This window comes from Podarcis filfolensis, assembly GCF_964270895.1.
Source record: "Podarcis filfolensis genome assembly, chromosome: 12".
Taxonomy (NCBI): Eukaryota; Metazoa; Chordata; class Lepidosauria; order Squamata; family Lacertidae; genus Podarcis; species Podarcis filfolensis.
In genome coordinates this window covers 58,308,297-58,331,223 of record NC_139614.1, presented here as the reverse complement: position 1 = coordinate 58,331,223, position 22,927 = coordinate 58,308,297, and the positions used below count along the sequence as shown (strand labels likewise).

The following is a 22,927-nucleotide window of genomic DNA, read 5'->3' as shown; positions in this document are numbered from 1 at the left end:
CATCAGATGGATTGCCCAGATGGATTGCAAGACTCTCTTCTGAGAGTTAGGTAAAATCCATCGTCTGCTTGGGAAAGACTCTGAGGTGGACTCTTCTGTGAACTTGGAAAACAGGAGAAGGAGACAGGAAAGGGATTTCGCTCCCCCCTTCCAGATGTGTGAAGCTGGTGAAGAAAACCACTGGAGTCACCGTAAGACTTTTAATTAAATAGTTGTCAGGATGGATCCAAGAAGTTAAACTGTGGGACTCCCTGCAGCAGGAGACTGTGGGGGCTGGATGGCTTTAAAAGGGGGTCAGACCCATTCATGGAGGGCTCTGCTCTGCCCGCCACACTCAGAGGCAGCAACGCTTCTGAACAGCAGTCGCCGGGAGCCACAAGAGGGGAGAGGGTCTTGAGTTCAAAACCTGCTAGTGGGCTTCCCTTTGGGGGCACCTGGTTGGCCACTGGGAGAACAGGATGCAGGACCAGATGGGCCACGGGCCCATCCAGCACATGCTCTTCTCATGCTCTTAGTCAACTAGTTATTTTAGGACCTTTACATATAACTAAGTGGACATTTGGAGCAGGAAAAATCACTTGAGTCCAGCGCCCAGTGCTTTGGGGAGCCCCACAAGCTGGGCCTGTGGGCATCAGGTCCTCCTCCCTGCTGTGTCCCCAGAGGACAGTGCTCAGTGGTAGACCCTCTCGGCACATGGAGGTTCTACTTTGCTCCTGTGAGTAGTAACTGCTGGCACACCTGCCCCCCTCCTCCTCTCTAGCAATTTGCTCAAGCCACTGACACACACGGTATTGCCAACTGTTAACGGAAAATCCGAGGGCTCCCTTGGACAAAAACAAAGACACGAACCAGGATTACTTGGAGCAAAACAGCAGCCTGTAGGCTTGGCCTTTATTGAACTGTTGCAACAGGGTGCTCCCCTCACTTGCAGGAGAGAGGAAGGACCCAGAAAAAATGCTGTGCAAGGCCTTATAAAGACTTTTGAAATTCCCCTCCCGTAGATCAAGACCACCCCCAGAAGCATCACACCTACATCACAGAAAGGAGGGGTGGAGGGAGGAGTTGTGGTGGTAACCTGAGTGTCCTGTCACCTGGCTGGTTCCCCCTTTCCCCCTCCCCATGAGTACTTTCCAGGTGATAGAGGGGAGTTTGCAGTTTCCTGCCCCCAGAGGGAAGAGCTGATTATTGTCCTCTGTTCCAGTCCGTGCTGAATCCACTCCCATATGCAAGTTCTTTGGGATCTTGATGGTCTTCTGTCTGGGACCATAAGGGTTGGCATAGCAACTAGGCCGGGCTCCTGTGGATGTACTGGGATGCTCAAGGATTATGGCTGGCCTGTATCAAACCTTCCCCATTTTGTAGTCCTTCCTTCATGGAGTAAAATAAAAGTGGAACAGTGCAAATCCGATGTATGGTTGATTTTCTATTAATTTATAACAGAAGCGTAGCGTATGCAGTGTGTGAGTGTGAGTGTGTGTGAAGTTTGTACAAGCTGAATGATTGGGGGGGGGGGTTTCTGCTACACCACGTCCCATGGCAGCAAACTCCACGGCATGGATGCATCTGCTCAGGGCCTGTGAGGACAAGGTGCTTGGCTAGATGGGCCTGATCCAGCACATGCCCTTCCTGCATCCTTCTCATCTGGAGAAGTCCTTCCTGCTGGCTGTCTTTACTCTCAAACAGGTGTGTGGTGCAGGAGGCTGACCACCCTCAAAAAATTTCCTAATATGAAACTGATTTTGTGCCCCAGGAAATCAGTTGCCTCATGTTAGAGGGGCAGCCCCCCTCCTTCACCCAGGTGCCCCCCTGCCTGGGTCTGAGGTGCACAGGAAGCCTGAAGTCGGGGGGGGAGGGGTTGGATCTGGGGGGTGGGCTTTGGTGCAAGCCAGGAGTGCCGAGGAGGAGAGGTCAATGTCTGGGGTTGGGGTTTGAGGGGTGGAGAGGAAGAAGATGGGGCCAATCCTGCCTGGGGCTGGGCTACACCTGCCAGTAGGTGCCATTGTAGCTGAAGGGCTCCTGGGAGACGCAGGGCATGGGGTCGTTCGGGGTCCAGCGCTGGACATGCACCCCAGACCTGCCCCCAGGCTCAGAGGGGCGCACGATGACGGTGCGAAGCGAGGCCACAGAGGGGTCTTCATCGAAGAAGTTGAAGGGTCGCAGGTAGAAGCCCACCACGTTGCCCGGCGTGGACGTGTTGGGGATGTCCTCCGCGTGGGGGATGTGGAGGAAGCCCACCGTCACCCAGGCCACCAGGTCCTGCCGGAGAGAGAATAATAATCGCAATAATTTATTATTTATACCCTGCCCACCTGGCTGGGCTTCCCCAGACACTCTGGGCGGCTTCCAACAAAATATTAGAATACAGTAATGCATCAAACATTAAAAACTTCCCTGAACAGGGCTGCCTTCAGATGTCTTCTAAAAGTTTGGTGGTTATTTTTCTCTTTGACATCTGATGGGAGGGCGTTCCACAGGGCAGGCGCCACCACTGAGAAGGCCCTCTGCCTGGTTCCCTGTAGCTTTGCTTCTCGCAGGGAGGGAACCGCCAGAAGGCCCTCGGCGCTGGACCTCAGCGTCCGGGCAGAACAATGGGGGTGGAGACACTCCTTCAGGGATACTGGGCCTTTGAGGCCGTTGAGGGCTTTCAAGGTCAGCACGAACACTTTGAATTGTGCTTGGAAATGTCCTGGGAGCATCACGGAGCATGAATCTGCCTGCCCTGGCCTGGATCTCTGTGTGTTCTCCCCCCAAAACCCCAAGTGAGCCGCCCTGCTGCTCCTCTTCCTGCCCCCCACGCCCAGGCCGCCCTCACCTGGTTCTCCAGGCTCTCGTCGTTCTGCAGGAAGTTCTTGAAGCTGACCGTGGGGCTCCAGGGGTCGTTCTGGATGTAGAGGCTGCTGCTGGTGTCCTCGTTGTCGTGATGCTGGGTCACTGCTAAGGGGTATCTGCCGGAGGGACACGACCCCTCAGTCCCCGGGCATGGGTGCCCCTGAGCCCACCCCATCAAAGAGAGGCCAGACCAAACCCAGGCACCCAACACCTCCTGCCCGCTGGATCAGGGGTCAGCAAACTTTTTCAGCAGAGGGCCAGTCCACTGTTCCTCAGACCTTGTGGAGGACTGAACTATACTGGGGGGGGGGGGGATGAACGAATTCCTATGCCCCACAGATAACCCAGAGGAGCATTTTAAATAAAAGGACACATTCTACTCATGTTAAAACACGCTGATTTCTGGACCATCCGTGGGCCGGATTGAGAAGGTGATTGGGCTGGATCTGGCCCCCGGGCTTTAGTTTGCCTCCCCATGCGCTGAATCAAGGAGGCTCCCTTCTCCCCATCTGTTCCACAGGGGGGCAGGCTCCCTTGAAAGTGGGGGGCTCTCCATTCTCGGAGGATTCTAAGCAGATATTTAATCAGGGATTCTTGAGCTCATGGAGGAGAGATCTAGTGCTGGCTCCCAGCCAGGGGGGCTCTCCTCTGCCCTCCGCACTCAGAGGCAGAGATGATTCTGAATGCCAGGAGGGGAGAGAGGCTCTCTGCAGGTTCCCCATTGGGGTATCTGGCCGGTCACAGTGAGAACAGGGGGCTGGAGCGGATGGACCTCATTGTTAGGATATTTCCGTTCCACCTTAAAAGGGAGCAGGCTTTGTGAGTCACAGAGTCTGCGTATTTCCTGTTCACAGGATGTTTCTGTTGTGTCTTTGCTTTCGTTTCTCTCTGCCTGAGCAGACCGAAGCAGGCATGTTTCTTCTTTGTTCTGACCAACGCTGAATAAACTTGGAAAATGCTCTCCTGCGTGCATCTTTCGCTGTGCATTATCTGCTGATAGAGCGTGCATCAGTTCTAGAATGTGGCAAGCTATTTTCTGGAGCTCGTGTCGCTAATTGCTGATACTGCCTGTCTACGGGAGATCGATGGACGTCCGGAGACGGCTAATTGGCCTGGGAGTCGAGCCAAGCAGGCTTCATGATTAATGGGAGCCAAGATAAGGAGCCTCTGAAGTGAACAAGGCTCACGGCTCAAGTGAAGAGCTGGAATGGAGTTTTTACAAGCTTCTGAAGCTGCTGAGTGCCCAAAGTTAAATCGGCACAATTATGAGACCTGGGCAAAATGGTGTGAGAGTTTGCTGCGTCAGTTTGGAGTGTGACATACTGTGTCTGAAGCCCCTCCAGTTCCTCTGACAGATAGATGGAAGGCCCGAGATTCGAGGGCCATGGACGTAATAGTCTTATCCGTCTCTCTGGAGGAAATTAAAACGCTAGCTGGCAACACGACTGCACGTCAGATGTGGAATGCTTTGAAAGTAGCTCATCTGCCGGTCATCCCAGCCCAGAGTTTGACTGCATTGGAGGTCCTGGCTGTTTCCCAGAATGCGAGTGAATGCAGGGATGCTGAGGGCACCGGTTGCAAGCTGCAGGGGGAGCTGACTGTGATGTCATCCCAGGCAGCATTCCAGCCTCCAGGGGGAGCCAAGGAGTCAGCAGCTGAGGGCTCTCTTTCCCATGAGAGCCAAGGTCATCTTTGCAGAGGCCGGAAGGCCAGAGGTAAACAGAGACAGATGCCTGCAGATGGCCCGAAGCAGAAGGGGGGTGAAAAGCCCACGCCAGTGGAAAACAAGGCTTTGTTTGCTGGCACAGCTTCACCAAAGGCTAAAGGCAAGTCTGATGGCCAGGAGCAGGGGGGCAAGCAGCAAAAGCCCACGCTGGTGGAAAACAAGGTTTTGCTTGCCAGAAAAGCTGCTCCAAAGGCCAAGGCCAGGTTTATTATAGATTCTGGATGCACCCGCCATCTAACAAAGGATCGGCATCTTTTTATCTCCTTCAAGCCTCAAGATGGAGAGATCCACCTGGCAGATGGAAAGACGTTGCAAATCGCATGAGAAGGGACTGTAAAACTGGCAAGACTGCACACTACCATCAAAGATGTACTTTATGTTCCAGGTGCTGCAGACAATTTGCTCAGTGTCCCACAGCTGACTGGGCGTGGCTTTGAGATTTCCTTCAAGAGGAGCGTCTGTGTCATCAGGAAAGGCAAAGAGGACATTTTGCATGCAAAGTTTATAGATGGTTTGTTCTGTATAACTTATGATGACAATGGTGCTGTTGCTGTGTCTAATAATGATTCTTGTTGTGTTGCACAAACTAACAAGGTTCTTCATGCAGGATGCATTCATGAAGCACATCGAAGATTTTGTCACATGTCTTGGCAAGCGCTGGCCAAGATGCCTGGGTTGGTTGAGGGTTTGAACATCAAACCCTGTAGGTTTCACATGAAATGTGTAACTTGTGCAGAGAACAAGGTGAAGGTTGCTCCAAAAGGCAAGGAGTCTAGCAGGCAGGCTTCCAAACCCTACCAGCTGGTCCACGCAGACCTGGTTGGTCCACTTGCGCCCTTTTTGGGTGGAGCAAGGTACTTCATGGTTCTAATTGATTCTTTTTCCAGGTACATTCTGTGTTTATGCTTGAGCAGAAATCGCAAGCGTTTCCTAGGTTCAAGGCATTCTGTGCTTGGTTGGAGAATGTTCACAGTAAACGTATCGGCTGTTTGTTTACTGATCGAGAGGCTGAATTCACTTCTCGGCAGTTTGAAGCTTTCCTGACTGAGAAGGGAATCCAGCATAGCCTCTCAAGTCCTGGATCCCCATGGGAGGTTTGTGAGCAAGCAAAGCAAACATTGCTTCAAGGCATGAAAACCTTGTTGCATGATGCCAATCTCCCTGAGAAGTTTTGGGGGGAGTCTCTGTCGACGTTTGCTTATACTTTTAATCGCAGACTGTCATCACCTATTGGTTGTACTCCCTATGAGAAGATGTTTGGTAAGAAACCTAACGTCAAGCACATGAGAATCTTTGGTTCTGACATGTGGGTACACACCCCACAGAGCAACAAGCTTGGGAAGCGTGGGGCACATGGTTTGTTCATGGGGTACGAAAAAGGAGCATACAGGGTATGGATAACTGACTCTTAAGTCCATTAAGTTCACAAAGAGTGTTGAGTACAATCCTAAGTGGGGGGGAAATGTGGGAATTTTCCAGAGTTACCCAGAGGAGGATGAAGGTGATGTGAAAAAGGCAGATGGTGTTGAGGCAGAAGAGGAAGCTGAGGATGATGATGATGATGATCAGAGTTCGGATTCCAGCTCAGTGGGCAGCGCTGCTGCTGGTGTCAGTGACAGTGATGACACAGCAGACTACAAGAGCGCAAAGGCCTCAGTCAGACCATCTGATGCGTCTGACAATGACCTGGAGGAACCACTGTTCACCATTGGTCATTTTTCTCCTAAGAAGGAGGAGATGAGTCCAGAAGACTTGCGTCTAGTACGCAGGTCTGAAAGGGCAACCAAAGGCAGACGTCCAAAGAGATTTGCTGATGAGTTTGCTAAGACGGCAACTGCTGTTCTTAGTAGCTCAGAGAAGGTGTGGGAACCTTCAAGCTTCAAAGAGGTTCAGGAGCTAACCTCTAAAGATGCTGAGCCTTGGCTTAATGCCATGAAGGCTGAAGTTGATTCCTTGAACAGGAACCAAACTTGGGAGCTAGTCCCAGTAGTCCCAGGGATGAGACTGGTTGGCAGCAAATGGGTCTTCAAGGCCAAGACAGACCAGAATGGCAAGGCTGTCAGACACAAAGCCAGATTGGTTGCCAGAGGTTTTTCACAGGTACCAGGACAGGATTACCACGAGACCTACTCGCCCACCGTCAAATATGAGAGCATTCGGCTGATGCTCAAGATAGCTGCAGAGGAGAAACTGCATGTTTCCCAGCATGACATTAATACAGCTTTTTTGTACGGGATTTTGGGGGAGGAGCTGTACATGCTTCCACCTGACGGGATGCAGATACAGAAGGGAATGGTCTGTAAACTTCGGAAATCCTTATATGGTCTCAAGCAGAGTGCCAGGTGTTGGAACACAAAACTCACTGAGACATTGCTTTCTCTAGGTTTTCACCAGGGCAAAGCTGATCCATGTGTGTTTGTCAAGGAGGAGGGGCAAAACAAACTGTATTGTTTATGTTTTGTTGATGATCTTCTGATGTTTTAGAAGAATCAGGCTTTGTACCAAAGCACCCTAGCTCAGCTGAAGGAGCACTTTGACATGAAGGATCTTGGTGAGGTATCCAACTATCTTTCTCTGCAGGTGGAGAGGGACCAAGCAGGTAATTTTCTGGTACACCAAACACAGAAAATTGCTGATGTATTAACCAGGTTGAATTTGGTTTATGCAAACCCAGCAGACACACCGATGGTGACAGGTTACCAGATAGATAGTACTGCTGAAGCGTTTTCTGACACTACGCTGTACAGATGCATTCTAGGCAAGTTGAATTTCATTGCTAGATGCTCAAGACCTGACATAGCTGTAAGCACTAACCTGCTTAGCAGACATGCTAACAATCCTACTGTTCAGGATTGGAAAGCTCTGAAGCGCATAGCCCGGTATTTGAAAGGGACTATGCACTACAGGCTGAGGTTCACCAGTCAGAAGACTGGAGGTCTTGAAATCTTTGCAGATGCTAGTTTTGGAAGTGACACCACGGATGGTACAAGCACTTCTGGAGTATGCTACATGTACAACCACTGTTTGTTTGACTGGCTGTGCAAAAAGCAGACGACAGTTAGCCTAAGTTCCTGTGAAGCAGAACTCAATGCTCTGTCATTTTCACTCATGGATTGTGAGTGGTTGATGCAACTGTTTAAGGACATCGGAGTTTCTGTGAAATGTCCTATACAAGTGTATCAAGACAATAGATCCTGTTTGGCTTTGCTGAACTCAGAGAGTTGCAAGCAAAGAACCAAGTACTTGCTGATTAAGCTACATCGTGCAAGAGAGTGTATTCAGAAAGGACTCATTCAGGTGTCCTACATGCCAGGAAATGAAATTCCTGCTGATCTGTTGTCTAAGGTTGTTAACAGAGAACAACTTAAGGTTTATGTACAGAGGTTGCAATTGGGTTGAACCACAGGTACTACAGGTTACACGGAAAGGGGGAGGATGTTAGGATATTTCCATTCCACCTTAAAAGGGAGCAGGCTTTGTGAATCACAGAGTCTACGTATTTCCTGTTCACAGGATGTTTCTGTTGTGTCTTTGCTTTCGTTTCTCTCTGCCTGAGCAGACCGAAGCAGGCAGTCATGTTTCTTCTTTGTTCTGACCAACGCTGAATAAACTTGGAAAATGCTCTCCTGCGTGCATCTTTCACTGTGCATTATCTGCTGATAGAGCACGCATCAGTTCTAGAATGTGGCAAGCTATTTTCTGGAGCTCGTGTCGCTAATTGCTGATACTGCCTATCTACGGGAGATCGATGGACGTCCGGAGACGACGTGGGGGCCATGATGGGCTTTATCTCCCTGGCAGTATCCCAACACTCATCCAGCAGGCTCTCCTTAGGTTCTTAAACCCACAGGCAAGCAGCAAGCTTCAATAAAATGTAATTTTTTGGGGGGGGGATCAGACCATGCTGGATTTTGGGATGTTAACCTGGAACCCCCGTTTGCTATGTTAATTACTCAGTTTTGGGGGGAGTACAAAATGCAGAATTTCCGGTCCAAATGGGCACAAAACAAATACATACCTTTGGCACCAGTTTGGAGGAGATCCTAAATTTTGGGGTTACAGGTTAATGAAGCTCAATCCTGAATAGCTCCCTTGGTTAGAGAGAGGGGCTGATAATTCCAAGGTTGCAGGTTCCATCCTGATGTGGGGCAGCTGCATATCCCTGCCTTGCTGGGGTTGGACTAGTTGACCCTCGGGGTCCCTTCCCACGCTAGAATCCCATGCTTCTCTGAAGCAGGAGCCCAGCGCCAGAGCACCGCCGTCCCCACGGGGCTGTCCAGCAGCGGCTTCTCGCGAGCAATTCTTGCCTCCCACCTGCCACCAGTTTCCAGCCTTCTTTCTGGCCAGATCCGCCTGCCGCTCCCTCGCCCGACGGCGGGAGTGAAACCGTCCCGTCCACTCCGGAGAATCTCCAGGCGTGGGCGACCCGCCGCTCCCTTCGGCTGGGAAGTGGGGTGGGGGCTGCCCTCCCTCTCGGCGTCCCAGCTCACCTGCCTGCCCCGCCCGCCCCACCTGCCGGGCCTCACCTGCTCCAGGTGATGCCGCGCTCCTCCTGCCACCCGCGGGGCAGGACGCGGTCGGCGTGCGAGCTGAGCTGCAGGCGGTAGCTGCGCCGGTGGCCCCAGCGGTTGGGCTTCGCCGGGTTGCCGAAGAGCAGGTAGCGGGGCAGCGGCTTGCCGAAGGGGAAGGCGGCCTGGCGCTCGCGGAGCCGCGGCTGAGGCTCCAGGCGCGGCTGCACCAGCGGCTGGCTCGGCTCCCAGGGCAGAGAGATGTTCTCCAGAGCCACGTCCAGCGTCTCGAAGCTGTTCTCCAGGCCTGCCGGGGGAGAGCAGGGGGGACGGGGGTCAGGAGAACCGGCAGGGGAGGGGGCCCTGAGGGTGCGGGGGGGCTCGCTAAGGCCAAGGAGGGCGCCTGGCACGGCAAAAGGGGCCAGCCCCAGGGTTCCTCCTCTGCCCCGAGGGGCATGCAGTTTGCAGCGGGCCAGGAGAGCCGGCGGGGGCAGCTCCAGCAGCAGGAGGGAGGAAAAGGTTCCCCTCTCACAACAAGGGTTCCCCAAGGGGGAAGCGGGAATCCTTGGGGGCGCAACGGGGCAGGGGGCGCTGCAGGTGCAAACGACCGGGCTTGGAAAAGCTGCAGTCGCTGAATGAAGCGCACCAATTTTGTTGAATTAGTTAAACTCATCAGTTTTTATCGGAGTTTGCGTAAATGTGCAATGAATTGTCCCTGTTTGAATTTTATTACGTTGTGCCTTGCAGGGGGTTGGACTAGATGACCGTCGAGGTCCCTTCCAACTTTATCATTCCCTGATTCTATGCTTATCTTCCTGAGATGGTTGCGCAGGCCAATATTTTGAGTATAATGCTTTTTGTAGGGTAGGGGGCACGGGGAGTAAGTTGATGGAACCAAGCGGGCGTCCCCCCAAAAAAATGGTAACTGCTGCCCTACAAATTCAAGAAGCAGAGTTGGGGGGCGGGGAGACCCCTCTGCTCTGTTCTGCAGACCTTGCGATGGAGCCTCCAGAGTGACTGGGAGGCGGGGGGGGGGGACAGCTCGCCCTGGCGCTTGGAGGCAGAGGCTGCGACCTCCCCCTTGCCTGCCTGCCTTCGAGCTCCTCTCCAGGGGGTCAAGGACGGGGCTTGGCCGCAGAGCCCCCTCCCTCCCCGCTTGGCCTTCGAGAGTCCAGCGTTATCTCCCGGGGTTGCCTGAGGACAGAACGAGGCGCCTCTTGCCCCCGGAGACTCTGGACCTGGGCGAGGGGCGAGGAGAGCGGCTTGCGAGAACATCACAGCCGCCCCTTCCCTTTCACCGACCGGGGGGGGGGCGCCTGGCTCTTCTTCAGACGTGACCCTCATGGCAAGGGATGCTCGACAGCAGAACGGACACCCTTGGGAGGCGGCGGGCTCTCCTTCGGGGGAGGCGTGGAGTCACCCCCTGCCGAGGGTTCTGTGATTCCTGCATTGCAGAGGGCGGACTACATGACCCTGGGGGTCCCTTCCGCCTCTACGATGCTATAAAAGCAGCCACAGCTGCAAACAGGTGCAATTCCTCGGAGCTCGGCCTGTTCCGTAGCGGGAAAGGGGAAGGGGGGCGACTGAGGATGGACTGGGCTTAGGGCCTCCCCGACTCCCCCCGCGAGCGAGGGTCCCACCTGCGACGTCCAGGTCGACCTTGTAGTGCACCAGGTGCGTGTGGATATTGCCCAGCAGATGTTCCTGCAGGCGGTTCCCATAGCGGAGCCCCTCCGGCGTGTAGAAGGAGGCGTGCAGGTAGCCCGTGGCGTGCACCTTGGTCTCCAGCACCCCGTTGGGGTAGAGCAGGAAGTCCCAGATGTAGTCGTAGTTGTAGACGGTGGAGGTGGTGCGCAGGACCAGCGCGGCGCCCTCGAGGCCCGCGTAGAAGTGGGAGCCGCCGCGGAAGTCGCTGTCGAAGTGGCGGCGCAGAGGGACCCCCGTGGGCAGCTCGAAGACGCAGAGGGCGCGCGGGAAGCGCACGGGGCCCGGGGCGTCGTACAGGTGGTGGGCGTCCAGGAAGGTGGCCCCCTCGGGGCAGTCGACGCCGGGCGCCAGCTCGTGCGTCACGGAGCCCATGCCCCAGCCCACGTCGATGTACTTGGTCTGCATGGCGGCCGGCGTGTTCCCCCCGTAGATGGCGACGGCTTCCTGCACGCTCACCTCGTAGGCCACGCGCTCCCCGTTGAAGCGCACGTCGAAGAGCTGCAGCCCCGTGGACGTGCGCAGGCGGAAGGCCAGGCTCCAGCCGCTGTACTCCACCAGGTTGTCGCGCACTGAGTAGCGGCGGCCCTGCGGCTCGCACACCTTGGCGCCGTGCGCGTCCGTCGGGGGCCCCGCCGAGAAGCTCCCCCGCGGCACAAAGGTGGAGAAGAGGCTCTCGTCCGGGTGCGGCGGCAGAGGCACGACGGGCACGGCGCCCGAGGCGTGGAGCTGGGCCAGCTCCTCGGCGCTGCTGAAGTAGCGCCCGTTGTACCACAGCTTCTGCACCTGCCAGAGGCTCGGGTCGAGCTCCCGGTGGTCGAGGAGGACCTCCAGCCCCACCGGGTGCAGGAAGAAGCCCTCCACGAAGCGCTGGAGCATCAGCCAGGTGCGGCGCTCGCCCGAGGCCAGGCCCCGCGGGGCCACCTCCGTCAGGGTCAGGCACCGGTCGCCGCAGTTCCCGAAGCCGAAGCCCGAGGCGTCCAGCAGGAACTGCTGCAGCGGAGCCAGGCTCTCCGCCAGCCGCTGCGAGAGCAGCCCGAACTCCAGCTGCGACATCGGCCGCGCCTCGAAGGGCGCCGGCTTCCCCCAGGGCCGGTAGGAGGTGGGCGCGGGCAGGGGCCACACCACGTACTCGGTGACATTGGGCTGCGCCTCGGCCCCGAAGAAGACCACGGCTCTGGCCCGGCGTCGGGGGCGGCGCTCCCCGGACTCCAGGTACTGCAAGGCGCGCCCTTTCTTCGGGGTCAAGAGCTCCACCAGGAAGAGGCTGTTCTTGGCCAGGGAGGGTTCTGGATCCGCCTGGAGGCCCAGCTCGGGCCGGCCCAGCAGAAAGTCGCAGACGGCCCGCAGCTCCGCCGGAGTCAAGTCGGAGAAGATGGAGACCCCCTCGTGGCGCTGCGGGGGTTGGCCAGAGGCGGCGGCGGCCAGGAAGCCGAGGATGGCCAAAGCAGAGGACCACATCTCGCCCTGCGGGAGAAAGAGGGAGGCGTCAGAAAGGGGGGAGGCGTCAGCAAGTGGGGTCGGGGCAGGATCCGGGGCCCCAGTCTTTCTCCAGAGTCTGACCCCGGAGTGTGGTCTAGTGCTTAAGAGAGGTGGACTCGTAATCTGGTGAACCGGGTTCGCGTCTCCGCTCCTCCACATGCAGCTGCTGGGTGACCTTGGGCTAGTCACACTTCTCTGAAGTCTCTCAGCCCCACTCCCCTCACAGAGTGTTTGTTGTGGGGGAGGAAGGGAAAGGAGAATGTGAGCCGCTTTGAGACTCCTTCGGGTAGTGATAAAGCGGGATATCCAAACTCCTCCTCTTCTTCTTAGTCTTGGCTACACTGAGTGGCAGCCTCAACTCTCGGGGTCTCAAGTGTGGGAGATGGCAGTCCAGCAAGGATGTTCTTGCTACTTGGCAGAGACTCAGACCACAGAAAATGTAATTGGTAGAGTCGGGTACATGAAAAGGGAGAGCCAGCTCGCATCCTAGCCGGCTAAATAGACGGCTGCACAACCTTCTTCAATTCTGTGGCTAGGGGGGGGGGGTGTTTACCGCTACCCAGGCCACAAATGTGGGTGCCTGGAGGGATGAATCGAATTAGTATATCGTCTCCTACCTATTAAAACCTGCCCCGCATCAAGCAAGGGTCTTGCTCCTCCCAAGTTGGAGATGCCCTTGCCGAGTGAACCCGGGATATTCTTCCCGCGTGGAAGTCAGGGCCCTGTCCCACTCGAAGTCGTCAAGAGCCAGCAGAAAACTCTGGTTTTAATTAAGGGTGAAGTCTCCGATCCAGTTTGGACACGGAAACCTCCCTACAAGTAGCTATCGTATGAATGGGTTTCTTTTGGGCGGGGGGGGGGCAGCGCCCACAGAGGGATCACTAGAGGGTCTTTAACCCTTCCCTGCCTTGCATGCTGCCATCCCAAGTCTGGATCAGCCCCACCCCCGCTACTTGCGGTGGGAGAAATTCTCCCACTGGTGGCACCGCGAAGCAGAGCTGAGCAGTTCGGCCAGGCGCTTTGCTCGACAGGGAAGCTCAGCTTTGGGGCCGCCCCGACGGAGCCGAGCGCAAAGCTTTGCAAGACCTCCTCTCCCGCTTTGCTGAATGTGAACTGCCTGGCAGCCAGTGGCGTAGCGTGGGTTGTCAGCACCCGGGGCAAGGCAAGTAATTTGCGCCCCCTAACCCGTGGATTTTAGCACTGATTTTAGCACTGCGAGTGCGAGCGCCCCCCCCCCAGATGTTGCGCCCGGTGCGGCTGGCCCCCCTGCACCCCCCACGCTACGCCACTGCTGGCAGCGCCTCCTGATCAGAGCTGAGCCGCTGCGGCCGGAATCTCCCGGGGTAAAAGTCTGTGGACTTCAATCTGCTGTAAAGCGCAGAACGAGGGTTTTGTTTTCATCTTTTAGACAACTTATCTGAATTCAGATATTGCAACATCTCCCTTGTTTTCTTGCTTTACTTTGATAGCGGGTGAAACGGAGATCTTGGGGAGGGTCGTAATGGGAAGAGGAGGCCTGGAGGGTCTCAGGGAATCATAGCGTCGGAAGGGACCCCAAGGGCCATCTAGCTCACCCCTCGCCACGCAATGCCTCGCCTCTCCCTCTCCCAACCTTGGAGAGAATCCGCTCTGACGGCAGGGTCGCCACTTTGCAACGGGCCACGAGATATTTTTGGAGGGCCTGCCTGACTCTTCGCTTTTTGCGGAACTCTGAAGTGCTATAGAAATAGCAAATATATCCAGGAAGGGGTGTGGTTTTTTCCCCTGAGCACGTGCAGAGTGCCTTTTCCTCAGCCCTGAGTAATAGCTGGAAGTCTTTGAACCCGAAAGCGTGACTCCGAAGCAAGTGGGATCCCCAGACCATGTCCCCCTCAGATGCCTCCAGGGTCAGACCAGCAGCGGGGGGAGAGAAACGGGGTGACCAGCAGAAGGGGGAGGCCCAGGGGGGTTTCGGAAGGGCCTGCAAATCCCAGTGTTAACAGGGCAGCACTCGCATATTAGAGAAAACCTGTCCGCTTGCATGTCAGGAATGAGCCCCGTCTGGGACAGAAAACCACAGACTCCCGTGCCATATGGGGCATCCTGGACTTGGCAGGAGCGAAGGTGCCCTCGTTCCCTGGTCTCCTTCCTAAGGAAACCAGACAAATGCCCTCCCTGGAGCTTTGACCCTCCTTGCCCCTCTGTGCTGCCCGGGGGGGGGGCGTTGCGTAAGGGGGGCACCTCTGGAGCAGGGGTGCAGCCCTGGCTCTGAGTTGGATCCCCGGAGCCCCCTCCCTAGAGGTGCCCCTTACCTGTCCAGCTCCTGGGCTCTGCTCTCCTCTCAGGGCTGCTTAGGCTGGGCGCTCCTGAGGGCAGCCCTGAGCTATCATACCTGGGAGAAGGAGGGAGGGGCGGGGAAGGCTGGCCGAGAGAGGCAGCGATTGGCTGCTGCTGGGCAGTGGGTGGGGCTGAGTAGCAGGTGCCTGGAGGTGGGGGGGGGGTGCTCCCAGAGCTCCTGGGAGCTGGCAGGGTGCAGGGCGGGCACCCAGGCCTGGCAAAAAAGCTGCTCAAAAGTTCTTTTCAATGCCTCCTGTGATCCAGGGCTCAGGATCCACCCTGGAAAAATGTTTTGGACCTGAAAGGGGGGCGAGGAGAAAAAGGAGAGCCCCCACCCCGCGAGGGTGGGTCAGCAGCGGCAGCAGCAGCAGCAGCAGCAGCTACAAGAGGGTGGCCTCCCAGGGCAGCTGGGTCTCCTCTCTCCCGTGGTTTGGATCTTGCCCAGGACGGTGGAGGGTCCCCTTCCCCAGGGGGCTCCTAGGAAAGGGCAGACCCCGGGGAATAAGGACATCGTAGGGTCATAGAACCAAGGGGTCATCTCGTCCAACCCCCTGCAGGGCAGGAATCGCAACTCAAGAATCCCTGGCAGGGACGTCACTTCTTCCTTCGCGGTCGGAGGAGGAGAAGGCAAGATGATCCTGCCGGCGGAGGCTTCCCCGCTGATCAAGTTCGGCAGGTATTCTGCACTGCTCATTGGGATAGTCCGCGGAAAGAAAAGAAAGGACTATTGGAAGCCTATTGCTGAGGAGGAAAGGAGAACAGAAGCAGAGGAGGAGAGAAGCGTCAAGAAAAGGAACGAACTGCAAAAGCACTGGCAGACGCTAAGGATGATTCAGTGCTGAAATAAACCTGCTGATCTTCATCTTCACCTTTTAATATCCAATGTATGACGTTTTGAAGTAGTTGATCTCAAGTGTCAAATACAAACTTATTTACATCAATAAACAGTTGCTGGGGGGGGAGAATCTGACTGTCAGAAAGTTCTTCCTGATGTTTAGTCAGAATCTCCTCTCTTGCAACTTGCTCCCTCCTCCACGTGACATCCCTTAAGATACTGGAAGGTGGCTCCCGTATCTCCTCACAGCCTCCTCTTTTCCAGGCTAGACATATCCAGCTCCTTCAACTGCTCCTCATAAGGCTTAGTTTCCAGACCCCTGATCATCTTGGTCACCTTCCTCTGCCCATCTTCCAGCTTGTCAACATCCTCCTTAAATTGTGGCTCCCAGAACTGGACACAGGACTCCAGGTGTGGTCTGACCAAGGCAGAAGAGAGCCAGACTATGACTTCCCTTGATCTGGAGACTAGACGTCTGTTGAGGCAGCCTAGAATAACTTTCGCCTTTTTTGCTAATGCATCACACGGTGGACTCATGTCAAGCTTGTGGTCCACCAAGACCCCTAAGCCCTTTCCCCACGCAGACTGAGTGTGGTGGCAGACTGAGATGGCAGAGGGGGCCCACGCAAGCCCCCTGACTTGTTCAGGGTGCGGTGAATTCTCACAAAAGCAGGCTGCCCCCTCCAGCGGTGTGGATTTTGTCTTGGAGACAGACCACCATACGGAAGGAGTCAACTCAGCAGCTCTGCATTTCCCCTCTTTTGCCCGGACTGCCACTTTTGGAGGGATACAACCTCACTCCTGCCACCCACCTGACCCCAGTACCGGATTCAAAAAGGAAAAAACTAGCACTTTTTCAGGCACCACATTATACCCCTTCCACACTGGTAAGAAACTGATGTTTCAGGGAGGCAGCAGCTACACTTTGGAACTCCCTGCCACTTGACATCAGGCAGCGGTCTTCGCTCGACTCTTTTTGCTACCTGCGAAATTTCAATGCAAAGGAAACACAAGGCAAATTGTGGGAATCGTCCGTGGAAGAGACTGAGAAGGAAGTGGCTTCTCCTTCCTTGTAGGTTTTGAAGCAGAGGTTGGCTGGCCACTCGTCATGGATGCTTGGGCTGAGATGCCTGCGCTGCAAGCAGGGGGCCTAGAGCAGTGTTCCCCAACCTTGGGCCTCCAGCTGTTGTTGTTTTTTAAAATGATATTTATTAAAGTTTAACAATTACAGAAAAAAGAAAAACAAACAATAAAAAGTTACAATACTTCAAAAAAAAGAAAATACAATAAAAAACAACAATACAGCAAAACAATACAAAAGAAAAAACAAAAACATTTAAAAAACACAAACATTTTTTTAAAAAACCCATCCAGTATTTTCATATATTTATCTTTCATTTACTTGTTTCCTTGACTTCCTCACACCTCCCTTTTTTGTATTCTAATTCAATTAGTTGTTTCAGCAAGTCCTTTCCCTCTTTCTCAAATTTTGTTCCATAATTTATCTAACGCAATTTAACCTTAAATTTTACGCTTTGACCCGTTAACAATCTATTTTTACTTAATTCTTTATAACATTTCTGCTAAAGCCATATAACTTCTTTCCAGCATCCTTCTAACATTCATTTATTTTACAATATTTCTGTAAATATACTTGTCAGCGCTGCCCAAGGTCCCAGCTCACACAAGACCAACGCTGCTTCTTCCTCAAGTAAAAAAGTCTTTATTGAAGTTCAGTTTCATTTGCAGATGCGCAGCGCGCAACGCTACGTCTATGCCTTAGACCGTAGAAGTCCCATCTGAATCTCCTCCCCCCTGACACCAGCTTAAGATTCTAGCCTTACTCCACCTCTTCCTCTGTTCCTTCTTTCTCTGGGTCCTCCTGCTAGTCGGAGTTTCAGCCCTCCTAGATTCTTCTGACGCTGAGTCCCCTGACTCTTCTCCCCCCCTCCTTCGGGCTTTAGGACCTGGCTCCCAATCCGGGTTTTCTGCTGTCCCGCGCTCCTCCACATTTGAACTTGGCGCGCGCGCGCAGCCTCCCACTTTCCTTCTGACCGTTACACTTGTGTCACTGCTCCCTCTTTCGGGGAGGCTAGCTGGACCTGGCCTTCCCTCCGTTTCCCCACTCCCCGATGGGGGCGTGGTTACCCCTGACTCATCTTCTCTCCCCGCTGGAGGAGAAGCTGGTCCTGACTCATGTGACTCTTCCCCCCCACTGTGCTCTGGTGGGGGAACTGGTCCTGATCCTCCGCTACTCCCTTGGGACTCCCCTCTGGTTCCTTGTTTATGGAGCGTCCCCCCTGGGACTCTCCTCGCCCTTACCATAGGCGCCCCCTCCTGGGAATCTTCTGATTCGCTGGAGAAGCTCATGGAATCTCTCGGGCCACTGTCATATTCCCCTACGCTCCCCTCTGATTCCTCTCCTCCGCTATTTGCTCTCTCCCCTGCTCTTCTGCTCCTGAGCCTCTGACAATACTTTAAATTTTTTCCAATCTTCTTCCACCGACTCTTCTCCCTGGTCTCGGATTCTGCCAGTCATTTCCGCCAACTCCATATAGTCCATCACCTTCATCTGCCATTCTTCCCGGGTGGGTAGATCTTGTGTCTTTCAGTACTTTGCAATAAGTATTCTTGCTGCTGTTGTGGCATACATAAAGAAAGTTCTATCCTTCTTTGGCACCAATTGGCCAACCATGCCCAGGAGAAAGGCCTCTGGTTTCTTCAGGAAGGTATATTTAAATACCTTTTTCATTTCATTATATATCATCTCCCAGAAAGCCTTAATCCTTGGGCACGTCCACCAAAGGTGAAAGAATGTACCTTCAGTTTCTTTACATTTCCAACATTTATTATCGGGCAAATGATAGATTTTTGCAAGCTTGACTGGGGTCATGTACCACCTGTATATCATTTTCATAATATTCTCTCTTAAGGCATTACATGCCGTAAACTTCATACCTGTGGTCCACAACTGTTCCCAGGCAGCCATCATAATATTATGTCCAACATCTTGTGCCCATTTAATCATAGCAGATTTCACCATTTCATCCTGAGTATTCCATTTCAACAGCAAGTTATACATCCTTGACAAATTCTTAACTTTAGGGTCTAGCAATTCTGTTTCCAATTTTGATTTTTTTCCACCTGGAAGCCTAGTTTTTTATCCAAATTAAATACCTCCTTTATTTGATAATAGTGGAGCCAGTCTCACACTCTGTTTTTTAATTTTTCAAAACTCTGCAGTTTTAATCTGTCTCCCTCTTGTTGGGCCTCCAGCTGTTTTTGGACTACAATTCCCATCATCCTTGACCACCGGTCTTGCTAGCGAGGGATGATGGGAGTTGTAGTCCAAAAACAGCTGGAGGCCCAAGGTTGGGGAACACTGGCCTAGAGGACTCCACAGTCTGTGATTCTGTTAACAGTGACGTGTCATTTGCAGACCACAAACAGGAGAAGCAGCAACAGCAGGGAAGACCGGTTGTGTTTGATGGGTGGTGTTTATTCTGCACAAATAGTATTGCCACGGGACGGGGGTGGCGCTGTGGGTTAAACCACATAGCCTAGGACTTGCCGATCAGAAGGTCGGCGGCTCAAATCCCCTCAACGGGGTGAGCTCCAGTTGCTCAGTCCCTGCTCCTGCCAACCTAGCAGTTCAAAAGCACGTCAAGGTGCAAGTACAGTGGTGCCCCGCAAGACGAATGCCTCGCAGGATGAAAAACCCGCTAGACGAAAGGGTTTTCCATTTTTGAGTTGCTTCGCAAGACGATTTTCCCTATGGGCTTGCTTCGCAAGACGGAAACGTCTTGCAAGTCTTGCGGTTTTTTTCGCTCCCCCCCCTTTTTCTAAGCCGCTAAGCCGCTAATAGCCTTTTAGCCGCTAAGCCGCTAGGCCTTTAATAGCCGCTAAGCCACTAAACCGCTAATAGCGCTAATCCACTAAGCCGCTAATAGGGTTGCTTCGCAAGACGAAAAAACCGCTAGACGAAGAGACTCGCGGAACGGATTATTTTTGTCTTGCGAGGCACCACTGTAGATCAATAGGTACCACTCCGGCGGGAAGGTAAACGGCATTTCCGTGTGCTGCTCTGGTTCACCAGAAGCGGCTTAGTCATGCTGGCCACATGACCCGGAAGCTGTACGCCGGCTCCCTCAGCAAAGAAAGCAAGATGAGCGCCGCAACCCCAGAGTCATCCGCAACTGGACCTAATGGTCAGGGGTCCCTTTACCTTTAAGCAGGAACGCTAGGAAAGGGTTAAAAGAGAATCTGTGGAGGAAGGGGCTAGGGAGGGCTAACAGCCCAATGCTCTGTCCTCCATCCTGGAAAAAGTGACAAATTGGGGGGGGGGTGAAAGTTCTGTCCTGGGTCCATTGTTGTTCAACGTCTTTATAAATGATTTGGATGAAGGAACTGAGGAGATGCTCATCAAATTTGCCCCCAAAAAGGTGAATGCTTTTCTCTGCTGCATCAACAGAGGTCTTGTGTCCGGGTCAAGCGAGGTCATAGTCCGTCCCCCCTCTTCTGCCCTGGTCAGACCACGCCTGGAATCCTGTGTCCAGTTCTGGGCACCACAATTTAAGAAGGATGCTGACAAGCTGGAAGGTGGGCAGAGGAGGGCGACCAAGATGATGAAGGGTCTGGAAACTAAGCCTGATGAGGAACGGTTGAAGGAGCTGAGGATGTTTAGCCTGGAGAAGAGGAGACTGAGAGGAGACAGGAGAGCCACCTTCCCATATCTCAAGGGCTGCCACATGGCAGATGGAGCAAGCTTCTTTTCTGCTCCAGAGGGTAGGACTCGAACCCACGGCCTCAAGTTATGGCAGTCAGAACGGTCTCCCTTGGCAGGGGGTGGACCATGCTTCCTCGAGGGTTTTGAAGCAGAGGTTGGATTCTTTCACGGAGATTCCTGCTTTCCCGGGGGTTCGTACAGCAGTATGTAACCAAACAAACCCCTGTGTTGCAAAGAGAATGTCAGCAACGTCTATGCAACACAATGACCGTGTACCTACGCAATAGAGAATCTTTATAGAATTCCTTCAAATTATAAATTCCTTCCAACCAGTAAATTCCTTCAAACGGGGGGTTGGGCTAGATGACCTTTGGGGTCCCCTTCCAGCTCTACAATTCCACTCCCACAAGAAGTCCCCTCAGAAGGCTTCGCCTGAAGGGGCAAGGGCTTTGCGGCCAAATTGTGTCACCTGTCACGTATTTGATTGATGGGCTGCATTTATATCTCTCTTCTCCTCCAAGCAGCATACCTAGCTTTCCTCCTCCCCATCTTATCCCACAACCACCCCAGGAAATAGGTCAGGCTGAGGCCTTACTGGCCCCCAAGGCCACCCACTGATCTTCATGGCTGAGTGGGAGGATTTGAACCTTGCCCTCCCAGGTCCTGGCCTGACTCTCTAACCGCTGCACCCCATAAAATTGTGGGATGTAAACACAGAAGCAGTCAATGACAACATTCCTAGAGTGTACATGTTAGAACATGGGGAGGGATGTCTGTCCAGTAAGCAGGTAAACTTCCTGGGGACGGACTTCCTCCGCATGTGACCAGAGGTGGGTGTGGCCTCACCTCTGCAGGTAAATGATAAAAGCACAGGGCAGGCAGCCATTCTCTCTCTCTGCCATTTTCCTTCGAAGAGGAAACATCTAAGATGCCCTCTTGGCTCTCAGCCAAGAGAGGACAAAGGGACTATCTTGCTATAAGATAGATTCTGAGTGTATTGTATTTTTTTTTTATAATATATTTATTGAAGTTTTCAAATAAAGCATATATTAGATAAGCACAACTTATCATTGTCCATTTAACATCTCTCAATTGTTACATGGGACTCCCCCACACCTCCCGCATACACTTACATCATTATTAAATTAATTTCAAACAAATTATCATTTAACTCATCTTAATTAATAATCTTAATTTGGTTTGACATATAATTCAGCCTTAAATCTAATTTAATGGTAGACAATTGTCTGCACTGGCATCCAATTCAACACTCAGCCAAATTACAATATTTTTGTAAATAAATCTTAAATTTCCTCCAGTCTTCTTCCATCCTTTCTTCTCCCTGGTCTCGAATTCTGCCGGTCATCTCGGCTAATTGCATATAGTCCATCAGTTGCATCTGCCATTCTTCCACAGTGGGTAGCTCCTGAGTTTTCCAATTCTTGGCAATTAATATTCTTGCTGCTGTTGTTGCGTACAAAAAGAATGTTCTGTCCTTTTTTAACACACTCTGGCCGACAATACCCAGGAGAAAGGCCTCTGGTTTCTTAGTAAAGGTGTATTTAAACACCTTTTTTAATTCATTATATATCTTCTCCCAAAAGGCCTTCACTCTAGGGCAGGTCCACCAGAGGTGAAAAAATGTTCCTTCATTTTCCTTACATTTCCAACATTTGCTATCAGACGAATGGTATATTTTAGCCAGTTTAACAGGGGTCATGTACCATCTATACATCATTTTCATCACATTTTCCTTCAACGCATTACATGCAGTGAAGTTCAGCCCAGAGGTCCACAACCTTTCCCAATCTTCAAACATAATATTATACCCAATATCCTGCGCCCATTTTATCATTGTTGATTTTACCATTTCGTCATGTGTGTTCCATTTCAGCAGCAAGTTATACATTCTTGAAAGTACCTTAGTCTTAGGTTCTAACAGTTCAGTTTCTAACTTTGACTTTTCCACTTGGAATCCTAACTTTTTGTCATTTTTAAACACTTCTTTAATCTGAGCATAGTGTAACCAGTCTCGCACTTTATCTCTCATCTTTTCTAAACTCTGCAATTTCCAGTTGTCACCATCCTTTTCTATTATCTCCCAATATTTTGGCCAGTTGGCCTCCATATTGGCTCTTTTCCGAGCCTTAGCCTCCAGGGGTGACAGCCACCTCGGAGTTTTATTCTCCAGTAAGTCTTTATATTTTGTCCAGACATTAAAAACTGATTTTCTGACAATATGGTTCTTGAAGGCCTTATTTATCTTAGCTTTATCATACCATAAATATGCATGCCATCCAAACGCATTATTAAAACCTTCCAAATCCAAGACATCCGTATCTTCAAGAAGTAACCAATCTTTCAACCAGCAGAAAGCTGCAGCTTCATAATACAACTTTAAATCTGGCAGGGCAAAGCCCCCTCTTTCTTTCGCATCTGTTAATATTTTAAATTTGATTCTGGGCTTTTTGCCCTGCCAGACAAATTTAGAAATATCTTTCTGCCACTTCCGGAAACACTCTGTCTTGTCTACAATCTGCAGTGTCTGAAACAAAAATAACATTTTTGGCAATACATTCATCTTGATGGCAGCTATTCGGCCTAACAAAGAAAGTTTTAGTCTTGACCAACTATCCAAGTCTCTCTTAATCTCTGACCAACATTTTTCATAATTATCTTTAAATAAACTCAGATTTTTTGCTGTTATGTTTACCCCTAGGTATTTAACTTTTTTAACCACATTTAGTTCTGTCTCTTTCTGAAGCTGTTCCAACTCAATATCTGTCATGTTTTTCCCCAAA

The 22,927-nt window shown here is 52.4% G+C and overlaps 1 protein-coding gene, 1 long non-coding RNA gene and 1 pseudogene across 3 annotated transcripts; 1 reads left to right on the top strand and 2 right to left on the bottom strand.

Moving 5' to 3' along the window:
* Positions 1 to 858: 858 nt before the first annotated feature.
* Positions 859 to 14,620, bottom strand: LOC310745336 (diamine oxidase [copper-containing]-like). Its single transcript, XM_083577524.1, has 5 exons — positions 14,541 to 14,620; positions 10,704 to 12,234; positions 9,082 to 9,370; positions 2,813 to 2,945; positions 859 to 2,256 (listed from the first exon to the last, which is right to left on the bottom strand). Exons 2-5 carry the CDS (start codon positions 12,226 to 12,228, stop codon positions 1,978 to 1,980), a joined length of 2,226 nt encoding a protein of 741 aa, XP_083433650.1. The 5' UTR covers positions 12,229 to 12,234; positions 14,541 to 14,620; the 3' UTR covers positions 859 to 1,977.
* Positions 14,621 to 15,154: 534 nt separating this feature from the next.
* On the top strand, positions 15,155 to 15,520 carry LOC310745286 (ATP synthase subunit e, mitochondrial-like; annotated as a pseudogene). The gene has a single exon. The product of its transcript is annotated as an ATP synthase subunit e, mitochondrial-like (transcript).
* Positions 15,521 to 16,586: 1,066 nt separating this feature from the next.
* LOC310746405 lies at positions 16,587 to 18,596 on the bottom strand. Its single transcript, XR_014540707.1, has 2 exons — positions 17,872 to 18,596; positions 16,587 to 17,042 (listed from the first exon to the last, which is right to left on the bottom strand). It is a non-coding gene; the product is annotated as an uncharacterized lncRNA (long non-coding RNA).
* Positions 18,597 to 22,927: the final 4,331 nt, after the last annotated feature.

Bases quoted from the DNA above. Each gene is read 5' to 3' on its own strand.
- LOC310745336 (XM_083577524.1), bottom strand. From the start codon at position 12,228: ATGTGGTCCTCTGCTTTGGCCATCCTCGGCTTCCTGGCCGCCGCCGCC. The intron at 2,946-9,081 runs GTGAGGCCCGGC...TCCCTCCGGCAG, and splicing joins CGCGGCATCACCTGGAGCAG to ATACCCCTTAGCAGTGACCC. The intron at 2,257-2,812 runs GTGAGGGCGGCC...TCTCTCCGGCAG, and splicing joins ACGAGAGCCTGGAGAACCAG to GACCTGGTGGCCTGGGTGAC.